Source organism: Pseudovirgaria hyperparasitica, assembly GCF_010093815.1.
Source record: "Pseudovirgaria hyperparasitica strain CBS 121739 unplaced genomic scaffold EJ05scaffold_1, whole genome shotgun sequence".
Taxonomy (NCBI): domain Eukaryota; kingdom Fungi; phylum Ascomycota; class Dothideomycetes; order Acrospermales; family Acrospermaceae; genus Pseudovirgaria; species Pseudovirgaria hyperparasitica.
In genome coordinates this window covers 395,670-414,527 of record NW_022985549.1, presented here as the reverse complement: position 1 = coordinate 414,527, position 18,858 = coordinate 395,670, and the positions used below count along the sequence as shown (strand labels likewise).

The following is an 18,858-nucleotide window of genomic DNA, read 5'->3' as shown; positions in this document are numbered from 1 at the left end:
CACTTTTCCTCTAAGAAAGTTCAAAGAGGCAGAATCATGATCATGGCCATCGTCCGGAATATCTGCATTCTTCAATTGGGAAAGGGAAAGCAGTGCTCCGGGACATGGAGTCAAGCGGCTTCAGGAGTTCACATGCAAGAGGACTGAAACATGTGCGAGGTACGATAGTCCCTGAGGGGGGGAGGGGTATACCAGCTGAAAAGTCTATACCATCTACATCAGCACCAGCATACATCTATACCAGCCCATCCCCATCCACCCATCCCTCCATCCACGCCGCTCATGCCGCTCAAACCCAGCACCCCAACCACCAGCACCACCGTCATCTACTTCTTATTCGGAAACTTCGGCTGCCCAATCTTATCACCGCGCAGCACAACATTCAGTACCCGCTCAATATTACCCAGCAGCTTCTGATCGGGCGCGGCGGATCCACGCTCAAAGTCCGCGATAATCGTCGGCGTGCTATTACACTTTGTCGCCAGATCCTTCTGCGTCATGGTGCCGCCTTTATCATTCTTGGCCTCGGCACGGGCCTTCTTGATCGCGTCGCCGACCTTGACGCCCACCGTCTTGGGCTTGACAATGTCGTCTGACCGGTCGACTTTGGTGAGGTGTTGGCCTTCGACGTGGCCGGACTGTTGTGGTGTTGTTTGTTAGTGACTGAATATGTAGAAAGTGGAAGATTTGGGGTTGAGGCGGGGAGGAAGGACATACGGCATTCCCAGCAGCAAACTTCTTCTCCGTAGCCACGACGGCACCGCTCCGCTTCGCGGCGTTGAGCGCGCTCTGGCCGCGGACGACAGTCTCGCGCTGTGCGGCACCGGGGCCACGCGTGCGGCTGCCGATCTTGGTGACGGAGTCCCAGTCGTCAGACATGTTGTTCGTGGTGGTCGTGTGTGTGGTGTCTGTCGTACGTGGAGTGAGTTGGGGTTGAGTTGTTCAAAAGTGGGATGACGTCGGCGGGAGGAGGGTCCAGTCCAAGAGAGGAGGGTCCCGAGTATGAAGGATGAGGAGGAGGATGTAGAGAGTCGAGTTCAGAAAAGTGAGGGAAGTTTCTTTGTCAGTTGGATGGAGGACGAGAACAGAAGCTTTTTATACGAATGTTTTGGCTATGGGTGTGTAAGTGAAGACAGTGATGACTGGGACTAAGATCGAGGCGAGGTTCGAAAGCAACATGTCACCGCCTCCCACTTCGCGCTAGCCCCGTTTCGGGCAAGCGCGATCCGTGGACATGTAGGTTTCCTTCTGGAGTCTTCTTCGCCTTCTGTAATTAAGTCCGTCCATTAACCTCACAGTTTGATCTCGCCTGAAGACAGCACTGCAAGCACGCCAGATGAAGATTATAGTTTACTGGTCAATCAATTATGCCATCTATGCTCCAGACAACCCCTCAGAAACTCCGTAGTGCATGCTTTGTGACAAGACAGGTCATTAGTACCACCCAGACGCGCTCTAATACCCATTACAATCATAAAGTCTTTTGGGCATAATTAGTCGGGGAAGAACAAACATGCACCCCTTTGAAAACGCCGTTCCATGATGAGCTACTGGGAGCCAAAACAAAAACCACCATATTGACAGCCACTTGGGTGTGCATGTCCCCTCACACATTGACAGCACTTGGTGCATGTCCCCCCTCGTCGTGCAGTCATATTTTGATGCCAGCAGGTCAAAGACCCAGGGCTTCCGTAGCCTTGAGAAAGGTGTCGTAGGTCGTGAGTGCGCCCAAAGCACGCTTTTGATGAGCATTGATCAGTGTCAATCCGTATATATAACTTGCATTAACCCAGCCGAATCTGCTACCGCGTTAGAGACCCAAGTCACACACATCAAATTCCCAAAAGCAAAAAAGGACAGCAAGAAACTCACCCCTCACGCGGCACACCCTTAAAGTCACTCCCTTGATTGCCATATTCGGCCTCGACCTTGTGCGGGTCAATGGGACGAGTGACGTCGTACTTTTCGACGACGACGCCGTTAAAGTCGACAAAGGCTTTGCAAATCATGTATATCCACCGGTAGGCCAGTCGCTGAGCCTCTGCTTCGTACCCGTAACGCTGCAGCCCGACCCAGGCAAGAATCTGCTGGGGCGCCCAGCCAAAGGGATAGTCCCACTGCCGGTTTGGCCGCTCAAGCCCCACCGGACCGCGCGACTTTTCCGTTCCAGAGACGAGGCCACCAAAGGCTTCAAACTTGGGCAAGGCCTTGGCCACGAGGATGGCAGCCTGGCGGGGAGTTGCGACACCGGACCACATGGGCCAGAAAGTGGTAGCGCTCTCGTAGCCGGTGTGCTTCTTAGTGACGGTGTTGTAGTCAAAGTACATGCCCTGCTCCTCGTCCCACATGTACTTGTCCATCAGGGCGCGTCTCCTCTTCGAGCGGCGGTCCCAGACTGCCGAGCTCTCCACATGCCCCGGGACCTGACCTTTTGTGCAAAACTCTGCTGGAATGACGAGGCTGTCGCCAAAGTGGCCACGAATAGTGCGAGCAATGTCCTGCTCATACTTGTAGAGCAGGGCATTCAAGTCGACGGTGGCGAGGCTTGCGGCGATTCTCTCGAGTCGGTACGAGGTATCATGTCCCGATTCCCGGACGGCACGATCATGGAGAAAGTAGTCGTCCAAGACGGGTTCCTTGATTTCGCCGCTGTTGTAGGCCTGGACAAAGCTCTCAAAGGTCATGCCGTGCTTCTTGGCGTAGGGATCGAGGACATGCACAAAGTGGGAAGCCTCAGTCTCCGGGGGGACACCGATGCCGCCTGGTCGGTACCTGGTCAGGCCAGACTCGGGGTCGTAGCGAGGCTCGCTCATCCAAATGTTGTGGTATTCCTTGATTGCGGCGAGGATGGCCTGTCGCAGAAAGTCCAAGGCTCCGGGCTCAAACTTGATCCGGTCATAGACACGCAGAGCCATATCACTCAAGAACGGGGGCTGTGTCCGGCACAGGTAGTAGGTGCGGTTGGCGTTTAGAATCTTTCCATAATGCTTGATGCAAAAGCAGAAATGCTGGACCATTGACTTGACCAGGTCGACACGACCGTTGATGAGCAAGCCGAGAGACTCCATGTAGCTGTCCCATCCGTACAGCTCGTTGAATCTGCCACCCGGTACAACGAATGGCAGGCCACGCAGGTCGGTATTGCCAGTCTTGGGATCGACGTATTCTTCCATGGCGACGGCAAGCAGGCCAGGTGCGGCATTCAAGTCCCGAACGTAGGCCGGATCATCGCACTCCTCATTCAGCCACTGCACATCCAGGCGCATGTCTGGACTCTCTTTTGCGATGCGGGTATAGTAGTCGTACTGCTCGGGCGCACCTCTCGGGACGTAGATGCGCGGTCTTGGATCCGAGGTCCAGTCCTTTGGATCACGGCCAACTTTTGCAATATTGGAGCCATCAATGCGACGCGTGAGACCGTCCCAGAAATGGTCGCGAATGAGGCGCTCCAGGCGATTGACGGGATTTTCGTTCAGCCGCGCCTCGTCCAAGTAGATGACGTTGCGACCGTAGTCTTGAGCCAGGGTGAGTTCTTGCAGCAGGTTGGACAGCATATAGGTGCCGCGTATGTCAGCCTTGTTGATGCCATTCGAGGCAGCGGTGCCGAGCGAGAAGACCTATTGATTGGGCCGTGTCAGAGACATGCTGAGAGCTCTTTGTGTGGCAAGTAATTAATATTCAACGTACTTTGGGACCATCATCGTCGATTGTGATTTGGCAATTGCCGTCAGTGTCTTCGCGCGACAGGAGAGAGGTCAGGGTCTTGTTGACGTCGACGAGGAATCTGCGTGGTTGGAGGGTTTGTTCGTCTGTGGTGTGGTGGGATGATCAGTTAGCGGTTTGCATGGGGTGATGGGATTGGAGGGTTGGGGGGGGGGGAGGAGAGCGAAAGAGAGAGAGAGAGAGGAAGCGGTACCGTGGCTAGAACGCCTCGTGGGGAGCTTCGCGCCAGTATTCGTCGTGGTGGCTGCAGAGCCAACTTGCTGTGTAACCAGATTAGTGCCCGATGTGATTTGTTGGGAGAGAGGGAGAGGGCTCGAGAGGTGTAGAGAGAGCTCCAGGAAGAGAGAGCAGATATGAGTGGTGGAGTGTCTTACCGTGGACCAGGTCCGAACGCGGGAAGCCTTCTTGTGAGAGTCACCGTAGTAAATGTGTGCAGCAGCGAGAGGATCTCTGTGCTCGTTTGTCGAGGAGCGCTGGAGTCGCGAGCCCATGCTATGTGTAATTACTGAGGGAAATGAATTGATTTTCAGCAAAGAGGTGGTGGTTAGGTAGCAAGGGAGGGCCTGTTGACGGGATATGAGGATAGGTATATAGTGCGGCGTGTATGAGTGAGTGGAGTGAATGAATCAGCCGGGGCAGGGAAGAGTGGAGTATTGGGTGAATAGGAGTGAGTGGAATGAAGAAAGATGGAGAGGAGAGGTGGAGGTGGAGGGAGTGAGTGAAGGGTGTGTAAAGGAGGAATGAATGACAGAGGCAGCAAACAACAGAAGCAGCGTCGAAGCTGGAAGAAGGAGAGAGCAAGACACGGTGGGATCAGCAGCAGCAGCAGTAGCAGTAGGCGGTGAATGGAATTATTGATGAATGGATGGAGGGATGTATGTAAGTATGGATGGTAATGGATGGAAGTCAGTGCAGTGCATTGTCGGGAGGAGGAAAAAGGTCACGACACACTCGGGTAGAACAGTCAAGCGACTTCCCATCAGATCCATCAATCCATTCTCTGTGTGACTCTCGTGATGTTGCTTCTTCATTCCCACCAGGCGAGAGAAGAGAGTGGTAGCATGCATTGTGCTCGACGCACCTCCAACAATGACACCAACTATAAGCAGGCAGACAGATAAACACAGTAGGATAGATGTGCAGATAAAAGCTTCACACTCCTAAAACGCCGTTGTTCATGACGACGGAGAAGCCGATAGAGGAGCCATCAGCCATCAGCCAGCAGCCAGCGGGGCAGCGACGTCAGCGGGGGAGGCACTCACTCACTCACTCACTCACTCACTTATCATCAACGACTGACCATCGCTGGACGGCAGACGGATGTATTATCGTGAGATTGGTTTGATGGCGCAAAGACTAAGCAGACGCCCGCCCCTTGTGCTAGGTCCAGTATTATTACAGTAGTAGAGTAGTAGTAGTAGTAGTAGTAGTAGTAGTAGTAGTAGTAGTCGTTATATAGGAGGGTGATGCAAGTGAGATGTGAGATGTGAGATGGATGGTAGCATGGTCGGCCCTAGTCTAGTAGATCTGCCGCCGTATTACTTGGCACCATGGTAGTACATCGTAGACCCGCAGTGAGAGGGAGAGAGAGAGGCACAAGAGGCACAAGACGCACGAGAGACACGCGAGAGACAGGGCGGCACGAGCATATCCATCACATCCTCACGTCCACAGTCTACTACGCCCACGCCCTCCTCGTCTGCATCCATTCTGCATCTACTTAATTATCCTGCATCTATTTGGCATCAATTGGTTCCATTGTAGGACTGCCTGTATATACACACACTCCTGTTGCCTCACTGGCTGACTGGGCTGCTGCTGTGCCTGCTTGGCCCTGCCCTGTCCTGCCCTGTCCTGCATATCCAGCACAACCACCCCTCAACACCCCTCAAGCCTCATCACCCCCCTCAGCACACTCCTCCAATCCATCCACCTGACCTGTCAATTCACTCCTCTCCTCTCCTCTTCACCACAACACTGTTTCACCGACAGTTGACGTTCCGCAACCACTCTCGCATCCAGCTCTCCGGCCGCGACATCGCTCCTCTCCAGCGACTGCTTGGCCATCCATGTCTGAGCATCGCTGATTGGACTGACCACCATGAACTGCTCCATCGGTGTGAGATTGCCACTCTGCCACATTCCGCTGATCTTTCTGACTTCCTCGATGCTGCTGTTGCTGTCCATCACCGGACACTCGCATTTGAGCGCGCACGCTTGTTTCGAGAGTCCTTCCATGACTTGTTCAATGCTACTATCCATGCCCTCCGCCGCCGACGTCTGTCTGTACCCTGCTCGCTGCTGCTGCTGCTGCTGCTGCTGCTGCTGCTGTTGCCACCGTGTCAGACCGAGCTGCTGAAGGAACTTTTGCATTCGTTCTCTCTCTATCAGCTGTATCACGTGCTTCTCGTAGTCCACCTGCCTTCCTTTAGTCATCCTACTTGTTCCCGTCCAGCACAACCTCAGCTCCACGGCCCCTCCACTCACCTTTGTAACTTGACGAGCAGTCGCAACACTTGATATATCCATGCCACCTAAGGGCTGCATTCTGTCTGCCTTCGTGGAGTGAATGAAGATGACTGGTAATTCAAGCCACAATATCAAGTTTGCCCGTGTCGAGGGAGATTATAGACTTGTCTACTGCTGCTAAAGAGGTTCGCCGACAAGTAAGCTCAACCTCCACCACCACCACTCCTCACCACTTACTTATATACATGATACGAACTTCCAGAAGCCTGTTCTCACTCCTCGCTGTCCCCGACCACTGCAACACTCTCACGTTCACGACTTCACCATTGGCCTGCCACGCCCGGCTGTCTGCACCCCAGAACTCCAGCATGATGCTCTCTTGACTGAGCCACAAAACAAGGGTGCCTGACACCTCTCATGTCCCTCTGTCCCCTTCTGCTCATCTTGCCAGAACTGCTAGCCAGGCCTTCGACTGTTCCTGTCGCTCAAACCTGCTGTCGTCGTCGGACAAGCCAGCTCCATTGGCTACTGCACCACTCATAGTCCTGGCAATGTCACCACCCTCCCACCGAAAGGGCCGATCATGGTACGACCTCCAAAGATATCAACAATTTCAGAGCCTCTCGTGCCCTTCAATTGGCCCCTGGACGTAAAAGAGGGCGTCGTGCGCCCTCTTTTGCGTCCTTTAGAGCACACCACCGCCTGCCGAGCAACGCTGTATTCGTCTGAGGCTTGTACACTGATCTGTCATGCTTCCAGTACTACTCCTGGAGCATCTGATACCAAGGTCCGACAACTGACTGATGGCACTTCACAGCTGTCAGGAAGATCACTTTTAGTGCTGGCTTACCCGAACGTACGATTGAGAGCCTACATGACTCTTCACACTCCTTGATTGACCCGGAAGCCCACAGTTGTGAGAGCACACCACAACACCACGAGAATCGCAACAGTCTCCTATTGGTTGACGGCCATCTGCTTGGAATGCTCGACAGTCCACTTTTTCTCTATTCGTGCCCTCCTGACACGCCTTCAACGTGCTTTTTCCACGAGCCCCGTACTGATCGAGATATCTACTGATTGAGATATCTACTGACTCGTCACGCTTACTACCCATTCATAGCGCCGCTACGGTCCGCTCACGGCACCCCAAGCCGAGCCAACAACGCTACGGCATATCGCCATGCTCGAGTCGCATCGAATAATTCATCGCCGGTAGCATGTCCCTTCTTCCCTCCGACGGACTTTTACCCAACGTGTGGGTAATGGCCCACCTCCATGGGTCCAGGTGCTCGATGCAAGCCTCATCACAATCACGATATTGGCTGCGACTGTCCTCCTTCAGCACCATTTCGCGCTCTGATAGGCTGTCATGTATATATATACAGCAGTATCGTCCCCGTACCCATCTTCCTGACCCATGAAGCCGGTTCATAAAAAGCAAGAGTTGAGCATATTACGCCTTGGCTGCAAAGACGTCACGTTGCTCCAACCGGCACGCTACATACATCTGGTGTAAACTCCATGCCTTTCATTCGTTGAAACGGGAGCCACATGCGTCCCGACGTCGGCATGCCTATCACGTATCCGCGTTCCGACACGCTGGCTCCCCATCTTCCCTCGGAACCGCTCGCTCGGGTCCGCTATCTCGGGCCATCGTCCCAGCTCTGCGGATCTGGGTGTAACGACCAGATATTGTTCATGTGCTGCCATGCATGCCACAAAGCCTCGGCTAAGCCTTGCTGTCGAGATGGAGATGAGGTCGCCAGGTAAACCAATGAAAGTGCCTGGCATCAAAGCGTGCACCAACTACTAACATTGATACGAAGAACCCGGTCCGTTGATCTCTTGGTACCTGTGACTACTATAAGAACTTCGGTTAAGATTGTAGTAAAAGGTATAGTAATAGTAGTTGTGTTCACATGCTATAGCATATAAATATCAATATAATATCCTTGATAAATACTAGTGTACTACAGAGGCATTGTTCGTAGAAAAGACTGCGAGTACTAGTAGTTGCATACAATACATCTTAATGAGAAGCTAAATACTTGAAACACCCCACCCACAATCTGCTCTTTTACTTTCTCTCCGTCATTCATTCAAAATCAAGTACTAATGAAGCAAACCACATCGCCAGAACAGCTTCGTCAGGACTTGTTCCGGTCAAGTATGCTATATACACGACGGGATATCCGCTATACGACAACTACGTGCAATCCATCTGCCGGCCTGGACAGCAAGACAGGGCTGGGCAGCGCAGGGAACACCCTTGGTAGCCACGAGAAATGCAGCAATAGCTAGCTGTCAGTCAGTCAGTCAGTCATGAGGCGTTCAGGGTCTATTGAGCCGGAGTGTGGTTCACTAGCCACTAGAGAGAGGGCAGGAGCGGCCTACTTAGTAGTCCCCTGCATGCCTTCCCCGCAAACGGCTAATGTCTGGGGTGTTTGTTGTGTGGATGGGGGGGGGGGGGGTTCATCATGACTTTCCAATGTTCCCAGGTCTCTCACGACTGCTAATCTTCTTCGTAGGTTCATTTACATGATATCTGCTCGTGAGTTATACCTTCTGTGTACTGGCATCATTGCACGGCTATCAAGCGAAACGTAGAAGAACACATCTGCCACCTGTGTTTACAGAACCTCCCTCGCAACATTAACCGCCTCGACACGGGCAATCCAAGCAAAGACGGTAATATCCAATCTACATCCCAGCAACAGCCAAGACACAACAGCACCGTGGTCATTGGCATGCCATAAATACCGCCCTCGATCCGCTGACCTTGCCGTCCCCTGACCCTCTGAGCTACTGTGCTGAGATACAGCATCGACTGCCACAATGGCTTTCAACTTCCTCCGCAAGACGAAAGTTACGGTGCGGGACAGCGAGAGGACGCGTGCTGCCGAACTCACCCTGCGCCAATCGATCTACCCGATTGCGCTTGTTACGCTGTTGTTCTTTCTCTGGGTATGTTTTGAGGGAGATGAGGGCGAGTTGATTGTGAAGCTGATGAGTATAGGGCTTTTCGTACGGCTTGCTTGATACGCTGAACAAGCACTTCCAGAACCAGCTTGGTATCACCCAGGCCCGCTCTTCGGGGCTACAGGCTGCGTATTTTGGGTACGTTTGTTGACTTGACGCAACTGAGAAGCGAAATGGTTGCTCATGATGTCTCGATCTTAGAGCATACCCCCTCGCCTCCCTCGGGCACGCAAACTGGCTCCTGCGCCGCTACGGCTACAAGATCACCTTCATCTGGGGCCTCTGCCTGTATGGCATTGGCGCCCTCGTCGCCTGGCCGTGTCTGCTCCACCGCTCCTTTGGCGGGTTCTGTGGTGCGATTTTCATCATTGGGAATGGTCTTGGTTCGCTCGAGACGGCGGCGAATCCGTACATTACAGGTACTCGACCTCAGCCATGATCCAGCTCAATGCCCGTCCTGTCGTTACTCGAGCTATTGGTTATGACATGCTGACACCACATACCCAGTCTGCGGTCCTCCAAAGTACTCGGAGATCCGCATCAACATCAGCCAGGCCTTCAACGGGATAGGCACAGTCGTCGCTCCCGTCATGGCATCCTACGTCTTCTTCACCAGCGTGCACGACGACGAGAAATCGCTGCAGAACGTGCAGTGGGTCTACCTCGCCATCGCCTGCTTCGTCTTCCTCCTTGCCGCCGTCTTCCTCTTCAGCCCCATCCCCGAAATCACCGACGCCGACATGGCCTTCCAGGTCCAGGAGACGCACGCCGAGGCCGACGACCAGCCGTTCCGGAAGCAATACCGCCTCTTCCACGCCGCATTCGCGCAGTTCTGCTACACGGGCGCACAGGTCGCAATCGCAAGCTACTTTATCAACTACGCCGTGCAGACCCGTCCCAACACCGTACATCCCCCCTGAGAACCAACGCCAAAACACTAACAACCACCACAGGACTCCGCCGTAGCATCCAAACTCCTCGCCGGCGCCCAAGGCGCCTTTGCCCTCGGCCGCTTCGTCGGCGTCGCCCTCATGACCGCCTTCAAGCCGCGCCTCATCTTCCTCGCCTACCTCACCAGCTGCATCATCTTCCTCGCGCCCAGCATCACCCAGCGCGACAACAACACCGGCGTCGCACTGCTCTACCTCACCCTCTTCTTCGAGTCCATCTGCTTCCCCACCATTGTCGCGCTCGGCATGCGCGGTCTGGGCAGACACACGAAGCGCGGCAGCGGCTGGATTGTCGCTGGCGTCAGTGGTGGTGCGGTTGTGCCGCCGTTGTTGGGCGTGGCCGGGGATCGGCATGGGACTGCGTTGGGCATGGTGGTGCCGTTGTGCTTTTTTGTCGGTGCGGTGTCGTATGCGGTTTGTGTGAATTTCGTGCAGGGGTATCGGGGGGTGGTTGATGCGAGTGCTCGGGCGGAGATTGGGGTGCGGGATGTGGAGGGTGGGGGTGGTATAGGGGGTATGAAGGATTTGCGGGAGGAGAGGGTGGAGGTGACGGGGGAGAAGGTTGGGGAGAGGCAGCATGTAGAGGAGAAGGAAGGATAAGGGGTGTGGTGTGGTTGTGGTTGAGGTGCGTTATATACATCCGATCCCTAGATATACAACGTACCCCTATTCCGACACCCTCAACTCTCTACCATCTCACGGACAAACGACGAACGACAAACGGCAAATGGTTAGAAACTAAGCAATAATAAATTAATAAACAACACACTACAGCGTCATGTAGAGTGTAGTACGTCAAGACGTAGAGTTTACAAGTCCTAACTGAAGTACCATTTAACATCTCCTATTCTTCTTTACCTATCTATAGTATAGAGTATAATATTATGTTCTCCCCCCCTCTCTTTTAATAATTAGTATATAATAGCGTTATGTAGAGTGTACGTTCCTTGATACATGGATATAAGTACTAGTACTAGTAACACGGCGGCTTCCTTGGACGAACTTTGTAAAATAAGCTACTATAAAACGCTATTAGTAGAACCGTGTCCTCCGTCTTTTATATCCGGGGTCTACTAATAAAGCTACGAATATAAATACTAGTACTACGGCGTAAGATGGAATACTATAAGTATAGATATATATATATATCTACTACTAGATATAGAGAGCTACTAATCTTCTTTACTATATATATACTAGTACTAGATATAGAGAGCTACTAAAGATAAATCTCTTCTATAAGTAGTAGTTAGTACTTTAAGTATAGATCTAGATATAATAACTACTATTAGCTACTACTCTAGGAGAGATATACCTATAGAATACTAATCTACCTAGTAGTTAATTAATAATAATAATAATAATATTATTATTAATATCATTATAAGCCCCGACTTAAGTACTATTTAACATCTTCTATTCTCTTTATCTATCCTCTAGTATATAGTATAATATTACATCTTCTCCATTTGATAAACTTAAATATAATATAATAGTATTCTAAAGAGTGTACGTTAAGCGTAGATTTGATAAACCCTAACTTGAGTACTCTTTAACATCTCCTATCCTTCTACATCGATCAGCACATCCCCCAAGCCCCCCTCTCCCAATCAACAAACACTCCTATGCACTCCCTCCCCCATCGGCCGCCGCGCCTTATCCCTCTCCTCATGCCCCAACCCCGCATTCCCAAACCTCTTCTCCACACTCGGCCCCCTCCCACCACCACCCCCACCACTTCCGCCCCCAACCTTGTCAAACACCGCCAAATCCCCCGGCGCCATCCGCATCACCCGATCCGTAACCTCACAGATATCGGCAATCAGGCGATGCAACAGGTCCAACGACATGGATTCGCGCACCACGACACGCAGGATCTCGGTCCCGTCCTCGTGCGGCGGAAGCGCGTAGTTGGGGATGATGTACTGCTTTGCGCGCAGCAGCGTGCTGATGCTGTCTTGCGTCATGTGCGGGTGCGAGGCTTTGAGGGCGCGGGAGAGCGTGAATGCCACCACCGGGAGGCCCGGGTTGTATGCTGCTGAGGAGTCGGAAGAGTCGGAAGAGTCGGAGGGCGAGTCGGATTCCGGGTCGGGCGAGGAAGGGGAAGGGGACAAGTGAAACGAGCCGACCCGCCGATGCACATCCGACACACACTCATACCAGCCCGTCGCCTCGAGCGCACGCGACAGCAGCCGCGCATTCGCCAGCGCATTCTCCATCACATTCCGGTACCCCTCGACGCCAAGATGCACGAGGTTGAAGTACTGCGCAATGACCTGGGCGCCGGGCCGCGAGAAGTTGAGCGTGTACGACTGCTCCGTGCCGCCGAGATAGTGCAGTTCGAAGACGAGGTGCCGGGGCAGCAGGTGCTCGTCGCGCCAGACGATCCAGCCGACGCCCGCGTAGACGAGGCCGAATTTGTGCCCGGACACGTTGATCGATTTGACGCGCGGGAGGGCAAAGTCCCAGGGCGTGTCGGGCCCGGCGCCAGCGTGGGTAAAGGGCGCGATGAAGCCTCCGGACGCGGCGTCGACGTGGATGTCGATGGACTGGCCTGTTTCCTGCTCGTGGGCGTCGAGCAGGGCGGCGATTTCGGCGACGGGCTCGTAGTGGCCCGTGTAGGTGGAGCCGAGGATGACGAAGATGCCGATTGTGTTCTCGTCGATGTTTGCCTGTACGAGGGCCGGGTCGAGGCGGTAGCGGGAGGCGCGGGAGACGGGCAGGATGCGCGGCTCGACGTCGAAGTAGCGGGCGAATTTCTCGAGGGCGACCTGGGCGTTGGCGCCCATGAGGATGTTGGGCTTGAGGGTGTCCTTGCCGGCGCGCGTGCGGGCTTCGTGCCAGCGGCGTTTCATGGCGAGGCCGGCGAGGTGGATTGCCTCGCTGGACCCGGTTGTTGCGGTGCCGATGGCGGTTTCGCCCGGTTGGACGTGCCACATGTGGGCGAGCATGCTGATGCAGCGGGCGTGCATGTCCATCATGGCCGGGTACTCGTCCGCGTCGCTCATGTTTTTGGAGAGGTTCTCGATCATGAGCTGCTCGGCTTGCGGCTCCATGTACGTGCCGACGAAGCTGGCGAGGTTGAGGTTGGGCCGGCCGTCGAGGTCGAGTTCGTCTTTGATGAGCTGGTGGACGGCGTCGGCGGGGGCGCTGGCTTGCGGGATCTTGAATTTGGGGAGTTCGGTTTTGGCGGCGTAGCGGGATGAGTAGGGGGTTACTTGGTTGATGTGACTGCGTCGGGGGGCGTGGTGGCTGTGGACGGGGTGGTCGTGGAGCTTCTTGACGAGCTCGTCAGGATCGATCTGTGTCAGGGGGGGAGTTGTCAGTTCGGGGATGGCATGTAGTTGGAAAGGGTTTTGGGGGGGGGGGGTTGTTACGTGAGTTGCAAGACCGGCCATGATGGTGGTGATTGAAGGAGACTGGTAGGATGGAGGATAGTCTGGAATAGATCCTCAGAGTTTCATATACCTGCGAGCTATGTGAAGACTGAGCACGAGAGAGATCGACTATAAACTACGAACAAAACCTCCTGAGAGTAGCAGAGACGTCACTCGTCGTAATAAGTACAGGCACAGATTGACGTATGTTACCCACAAAGCTACCAAGCTAATTACCTACAAAACTAGTCCCAGCAATTCGCCCGCCGGACATCCACTCGCTAGAGGGGGCATCAAGCTTCTCAAGACTTGGGGAAAAAGCTTAATCATTCACGCGGGATTCGTTGCCGTCAATCTGCAAGATCTCGTGGAGCAAGGCTCTTGTGGCCGAGGCGAATGCGCCATGACGGTATGTTGACGATTGTGTGTGTTAGGGCGGGGTGGTCTGGTCCAACGATGATCCTGCGACGGCTTTGTCATGGTAGCACTCCTGTAGTAGGGCAACTAGAGTGAATGCGAGTTGTTTATGAAGCCATCAGGGGGGGAAAACAGTCGTGGTCTTGGACTTCTTCTATGGCTCGGCTCTTATCGCTATCACCACGTGATACTCCCCGGACCCCAGCCGTCGGGTAAACACAAGGCCCGACGCCGAGAATGCGGGGCTTACGTCACCGGAATGAACGAATGAATGGATGGACGATGACTTCTCCGCAAATGTTTGTCCGCGTCAGCATTTGCGTCTGCGTGTGAGTGAATACTCGAATCCTCGAATACACGCATACACGCATACCTACACCATCACCCGCCTCTGGCTCCAGTTTTGCCATATTCCTCTACCAATTGATGACCACTCGTGCCGCTTCTGTCCAATCCACTCCTCTCCTGCTCGCTGTGGCGTACATTGCGACTATTCACAGACGAAGAGCCTGTAGCCTGCTCACCTAACCCCCTGTAGCGTGAGGTGATTCGCGTCATTGATCGCTCTATACCACTCACTCTTGCCCGCCTCTCTGACATCCCTCTCCTGCAACACCACACCCCACCACAAACATCATGAAGTTGCTCGCAGTACTCACAGCAGCGTCGCTATCTACCGCACTGGTCCTTCCGGACGAGAAGGTTCTGGCCGAGATCCAGATCGAGGACCATCACCAACCCGAACGTCTCGAGGAGATTGGCGACTACTGGCATTCGTTCAAGAGCAATGCCGGAGAGTTCCTGGACCGCTCAAAGAGTGCCATCGACGAGGCGTTTGATGTCGTCGTTGAGACTGGCAAGACCGCGTATGAGAAGATATACGACACCGGCTACGATGTAGAGTCTTGGCTGGAGAGCTATGTCGAGAGCGACGACCCGTTTGACGTCTTTGGCGAGCATCCACCACCGCCTCCTGATGGTAAACACCCTGGACCTCCTGGAAAAGGCCATCATGGCAAGCCGCCTCACCATGGCAAACCTCCTCACCACGGAAAGCCGCACCACCCAAAGTCGAACCTCACCGTGTATGAATTGATCGCCAAGAGCAAGTACACCACCAAGTTGGCAAAACTGATCGACGAGGACAAGGACTTGGTCAAGATCCTGAACGGCACTGCTGCAAACTATACCGTCTTTGCTCCCACGGACAAAGCGTTCGAGAAGATTCCCAAACACCACACGCCATCCAAAGAGTTCATCAAGGCCCTCCTGACGTACCACATCTCCCCCGTCTTCTACCCAGCCGGCCGTGTCCTCACCGCACACACCATCCCAACCCTCCTACAATCCTCCTTCCTCGGCGCCGGCAACCTCCCCCAGCGCCTCTCCGTCAGCATCGGCCTCCGCGGCGTCACCCTCAACTTCTACGCCCACGTCATCGCCATCAACATCTTCGGCACAAACGGCGTCATCCACGCCCTCGACAGCATCATCCTCCCACCCCCCAAGATCGCCGACATCATCCAATTCCTCCCCTCCGAATTCAGCACCCTCACCCTCGCCCTCACCAAGACCGGCCTGCTCGACAAGCTCAACACCACCACCCCCCACACCGGCACCACCCTCTTCGCCCCCTCAAACTGGGCCTTCACCAAGCTCGGCCCCCGCATCAACGCCTTCCTCTTCAGCAAATACGGCGAGAAATACCTCGCCGCCCTGCTCGAGTACCACGTCGCGCCCAACAACACCCTCTACTCCGACGCCTTCTACCGCGCCAAAATGGACAAGAAATCCGACCTCGTCTTCCCCTTCTCCGCCCTCGACCCCACCGCCTTCCACGTCGACCTGCCCACCCTGCTCGAGGACCGCAGTCTGAGCGTCGACGTGGGCAAGTACGGCCCGTTTACCGAGATCAAGATTAATGGCTTCTCGCGCGTGACGGTCAAGGATGGCGTTGCGAGGGACGGCGTCATTCAGGTTGTGGGTAATGTGCTTGTGCCGCCGCGGAAGTTGGGCGGTGGGCAGGTGCAGTTTTGGGCTGGCGAGGAGATGGGTGTGGAGGAGTTTAGGGAGCGGTTGGAGCCGTTTGTTGGGCGTGAGGGCGGGCATGGGGAGATGTGAGGTGGTTTGGTTTGGAGATTGGGGATTGGGGGGTTGGCAAATGTGGTGTTGTTGTTGTTGTTGTGATGTAGTTGGAACGTACAGCGTACGGAGGTTTCTTTGGGCATGTAAATTGTATAACGCTCAGATTTATCACTCTTTGCATGTCGCGATGCGCTCGTTAGCCATGTATACTTTGATGCCCCATTTACATCCTCCACATCAGCAGCATTCTCTACCCTCTGTGCAACAATAACCAAAATACAAACCACTTCCTTCCCATCCCCACGCCAGCCATCTCCCACCGTCCAACGCGTACCCCTACACGCAATCCTCTAGGATAGCATAGCATTTCAACCTCGCATAGCCCCGTATAAACGCGGTAGTACCCGCATGTGTTACCCATGCAGTGGGGTGATACTGCTGAGACGGCGTTGTGAATGAATGATGCAGCTATGTGGGTTTGTCCTGGGGAGGTAGGTCTGCATTGTTTGTGTTTATGTTCATTTAGTGGCAGATGGATTGGGGGTCTGGGGAGGGGTAGTGGTGGGAGGGTAGGAGTCACCACGTACACATACACTTGACACGTACATATAGTACACACGTACACATATATACTCGACGTATTATTGATGTGTCGTTGTCAGTCTTTTACCATTACCTGTTATTCATTACCTGTTATTCATTACCTGTTATTCATTACCCATTATCCATTAGGACCATTGCCAGTACCATTACCAACCCCGCCGTCTCCCGCGAGGTCCTGACTGACCCCGCCAACGAATTTGTGTGTATGGACATGATTGGTATACACGTATACACACTAGATTACCGTAGCCAGTCTTCCATCCACCCATCTATCAATCTATCAACCCATCCACCCATCATTATATAACAACCCCCCCTCCCTTCCAATCCAACGCCCCAGTCCTCACAACTCACGACTCCTCAGCCTCGCCGACCCACCATCCTGCACACGATTAAAATCGCCCATGCCATCCTGCGTCGTAAAATCGCTAATATCGCTCAGCGAGCCCACCCGGCCCAGCATAACCTCCAGCACCCGGTACGCCGCACCAGGGGTAAAGCCGGGCAATTCATGGCCAGCAAGCTGGGTGCGGTAAAACGTCAGGCCGCGCTCGTGGCCCCAGGTACCGAGGGTACCAGCACCTGCGAGGGCACCGCCGTCGGGATCAGGGTGGTAGGGGGAGTACAGCGGGGTGTTTGGAAACTGCTGGAGCCCTTGGAGGCCGTGCCAGGTCATGTTCTGGATGGCGAGCAGGGTGCCGTTTGTGTTGAGGAGGAAGTCGAGGTCGCCGGAGCCGATGAAGGTGTTGTTTGTGTGTTCGATGACGCGGGCGAGGACGCCGTTGTTTGCGGGGCCGACGGAGGTGTCGGTGAGGTTCTTGTTGTTTGTGGGCCCGCCGAAGACGTTGACGGTTGCGGTGCATTGCTGCCAGTTTGTGCCGATGGGGGCGTTGAGCGCGGCCTGGACGTCGGTGCGGTTGAAGTAGCTGACTGCGTTGGGCGGGTTGTAGTCGCCTGCGTTGACGATGCCGAGCTGGGAGTAGGGGTGCGGGCATGTTTCGCTGGAGGGGGGGGGAGGTTAGAGGGTTGACGGGGTGGTATAGTGTAGGGGTTGCGGACTTACGTGATGTGGTAGATGTTGAAGCAGGGGTTGACGGCGAGGGCGGCGGTGTAGATGGTGTCGAAGGTGTCGCAGTTGAGGGTTTCGTTGTCCAGTTGCGCGGGTAGCACGAAGGCTTCCTGCGGCGGGGGAAATCTGAAGTACTTGTCCATGTACTCGGCGAAGCCGCAAACCTCATGCTGTTCGTGGATCCCTTGTTTGTGCGTTTCATTTAGGAAGAAAATCTTGTCCCAGTAGTCTGCGTACGGAACAGCGACGACCACCTCTTGCGCGGCAAAGTCGCCGATGATGGGGTCGTTGATTGCTATGCCCTTCAGGTTGTAGTAGTCTGTGTCGTTTGCGGTGATGAACGCATCGGCAATGTATGGGACGTAGAAGCCGCCGTAGGATTCGCCAGTCAGGTACACCTTGTTGCCGTGCGCGTTGAACGTGTCGACAAACTGCTTGTAGAAGCCGATGAACTCGAGGCCAAGCTCAACCTCATTCGTGATGTTCGGAACGCCCTGCGTGAAGCCGACGCCGACGGGCTGCTCGACCCACATGACGTTTGTCAGGTTCGTCCAGGAGTAAGGATTCTCGACCGGAGCCAGCGTGCCGGCCTGCCACGTAAACTTACCATTCTCCGTCAGGAAGCCGGACAGACTGCTGCAGCCCGGACCGCCGTTGAACCAGATCGTGATCTCCTTGCTCGCGGCTGGATTCTCGGAGGGGAAGAACCAGAAGAACAACTTGCGGGTCTCGTACGGGTCGTCAGAGATGGGCAGGAGACCAGCATAGCTCTCGCCGATGTCGAAAGGAATGTCGGGGAAACCGGTGCTATTAACGACGAAATCTGGGTGATTATCATTAGCAGGCACATTCTCTCACGTGCCGAACTGAAGTAGCTCACGCTGGGCTCTGTCGGTGGCATAGGGAGAAGGCTTCCTCTCATTGCTGCTGCGTTTCACGAGGGGAGTTTTCTCCTCGATTGTTCGTGGTTTGGGACCGTACTTGTCCATTCGCTTCCTGAACTGGTCGGCATGGTTCTTCAAAGGCGTGGTAGCCAGCACAGCACTCGACGCGAGCAAGACCGACGACAGGGCTGCAAAGGAGAATCGCATCTTGACCCTAACCGAGCTGGAGTGAAAGCTGCTGGAGATCCGGATAGTTGCGGCAGCAAACAGCTACTACATATAAAGCACCCAGTCCTCGG

The 18,858-nt window shown here is 54.4% G+C and overlaps 7 protein-coding genes across 7 annotated transcripts; 2 read left to right on the top strand and 5 right to left on the bottom strand.

The window, feature by feature from the left end:
* Positions 1-326: 326 nt before the first annotated feature.
* Positions 327-879, bottom strand: EJ05DRAFT_433816 (multi protein-bridging factor 1; the record flags this gene model as incomplete). Its single annotated transcript, XM_033741621.1, has 2 exons — positions 327-638; positions 718-879. 2 exons carry the CDS (start codon positions 877-879, stop codon positions 327-329), a joined length of 474 nt encoding a protein of 157 aa, XP_033604957.1.
* Positions 880-1,672: 793 nt separating this feature from the next.
* Positions 1,673-4,403, bottom strand: EJ05DRAFT_515870 (neutral trehalase short isoform; the record flags this gene model as incomplete). The annotated part of the gene is made up of 5 exons (XM_033748638.1): positions 4,098-4,403; positions 3,917-3,983; positions 3,688-3,809; positions 1,873-3,617; positions 1,673-1,799 (listed from the first exon to the last, which is right to left on the bottom strand). Exons 1-5 carry the CDS (start codon positions 4,212-4,214, stop codon positions 1,673-1,675), a joined length of 2,178 nt encoding a protein of 725 aa, XP_033604956.1. The 5' UTR covers positions 4,215-4,403.
* A 1,014-nt stretch (positions 4,404-5,417) lies between these two features.
* On the bottom strand, positions 5,418-6,740 carry EJ05DRAFT_534048 (uncharacterized protein). Its single transcript, XM_033749160.1, has 2 exons — positions 6,430-6,740; positions 5,418-6,302 (listed from the first exon to the last, which is right to left on the bottom strand). The coding sequence occupies exons 1-2, from the start codon at positions 6,560-6,562 to the stop codon at positions 5,665-5,667; spliced, it is 771 nt and encodes a 256-aa protein (XP_033604955.1). The 5' UTR covers positions 6,563-6,740; the 3' UTR covers positions 5,418-5,664.
* A 2,172-nt stretch (positions 6,741-8,912) lies between these two features.
* On the top strand, positions 8,913-10,943 carry EJ05DRAFT_459273 (MFS general substrate transporter). Its single transcript, XM_033742573.1, has 5 exons — positions 8,913-9,159; positions 9,212-9,312; positions 9,376-9,593; positions 9,682-10,079; positions 10,128-10,943. Exons 1-5 carry the CDS (start codon positions 9,031-9,033, stop codon positions 10,722-10,724), a joined length of 1,443 nt encoding a protein of 480 aa, XP_033604954.1. The 5' UTR covers positions 8,913-9,030; the 3' UTR covers positions 10,725-10,943.
* A 791-nt stretch (positions 10,944-11,734) lies between these two features.
* EJ05DRAFT_490987 (glutamate decarboxylase) lies at positions 11,735-13,522 on the bottom strand (the record flags this gene model as incomplete). The annotated part of the gene is made up of 2 exons (XM_033745936.1): positions 11,735-13,426; positions 13,502-13,522. 2 exons carry the CDS (start codon positions 13,520-13,522, stop codon positions 11,735-11,737), a joined length of 1,713 nt encoding a protein of 570 aa, XP_033604953.1.
* A 706-nt stretch (positions 13,523-14,228) lies between these two features.
* On the top strand, positions 14,229-16,259 carry EJ05DRAFT_471511 (FAS1 domain-containing protein). Its single transcript, XM_033742979.1, has one exon. The coding sequence runs from the start codon at positions 14,555-14,557 to the stop codon at positions 16,037-16,039; it is 1,485 nt and encodes a 494-aa protein (XP_033604952.1). The 5' UTR covers positions 14,229-14,554; the 3' UTR covers positions 16,040-16,259.
* A 372-nt stretch (positions 16,260-16,631) lies between these two features.
* EJ05DRAFT_471510 (alpha/beta-hydrolase) lies at positions 16,632-18,811 on the bottom strand. The gene is made up of 3 exons (XM_033742978.1): positions 18,556-18,811; positions 17,670-18,498; positions 16,632-17,607 (listed from the first exon to the last, which is right to left on the bottom strand). The coding sequence occupies exons 1-3, from the start codon at positions 18,764-18,766 to the stop codon at positions 16,950-16,952; spliced, it is 1,698 nt and encodes a 565-aa protein (XP_033604951.1). The 5' UTR covers positions 18,767-18,811; the 3' UTR covers positions 16,632-16,949.
* Positions 18,812-18,858: the final 47 nt, after the last annotated feature.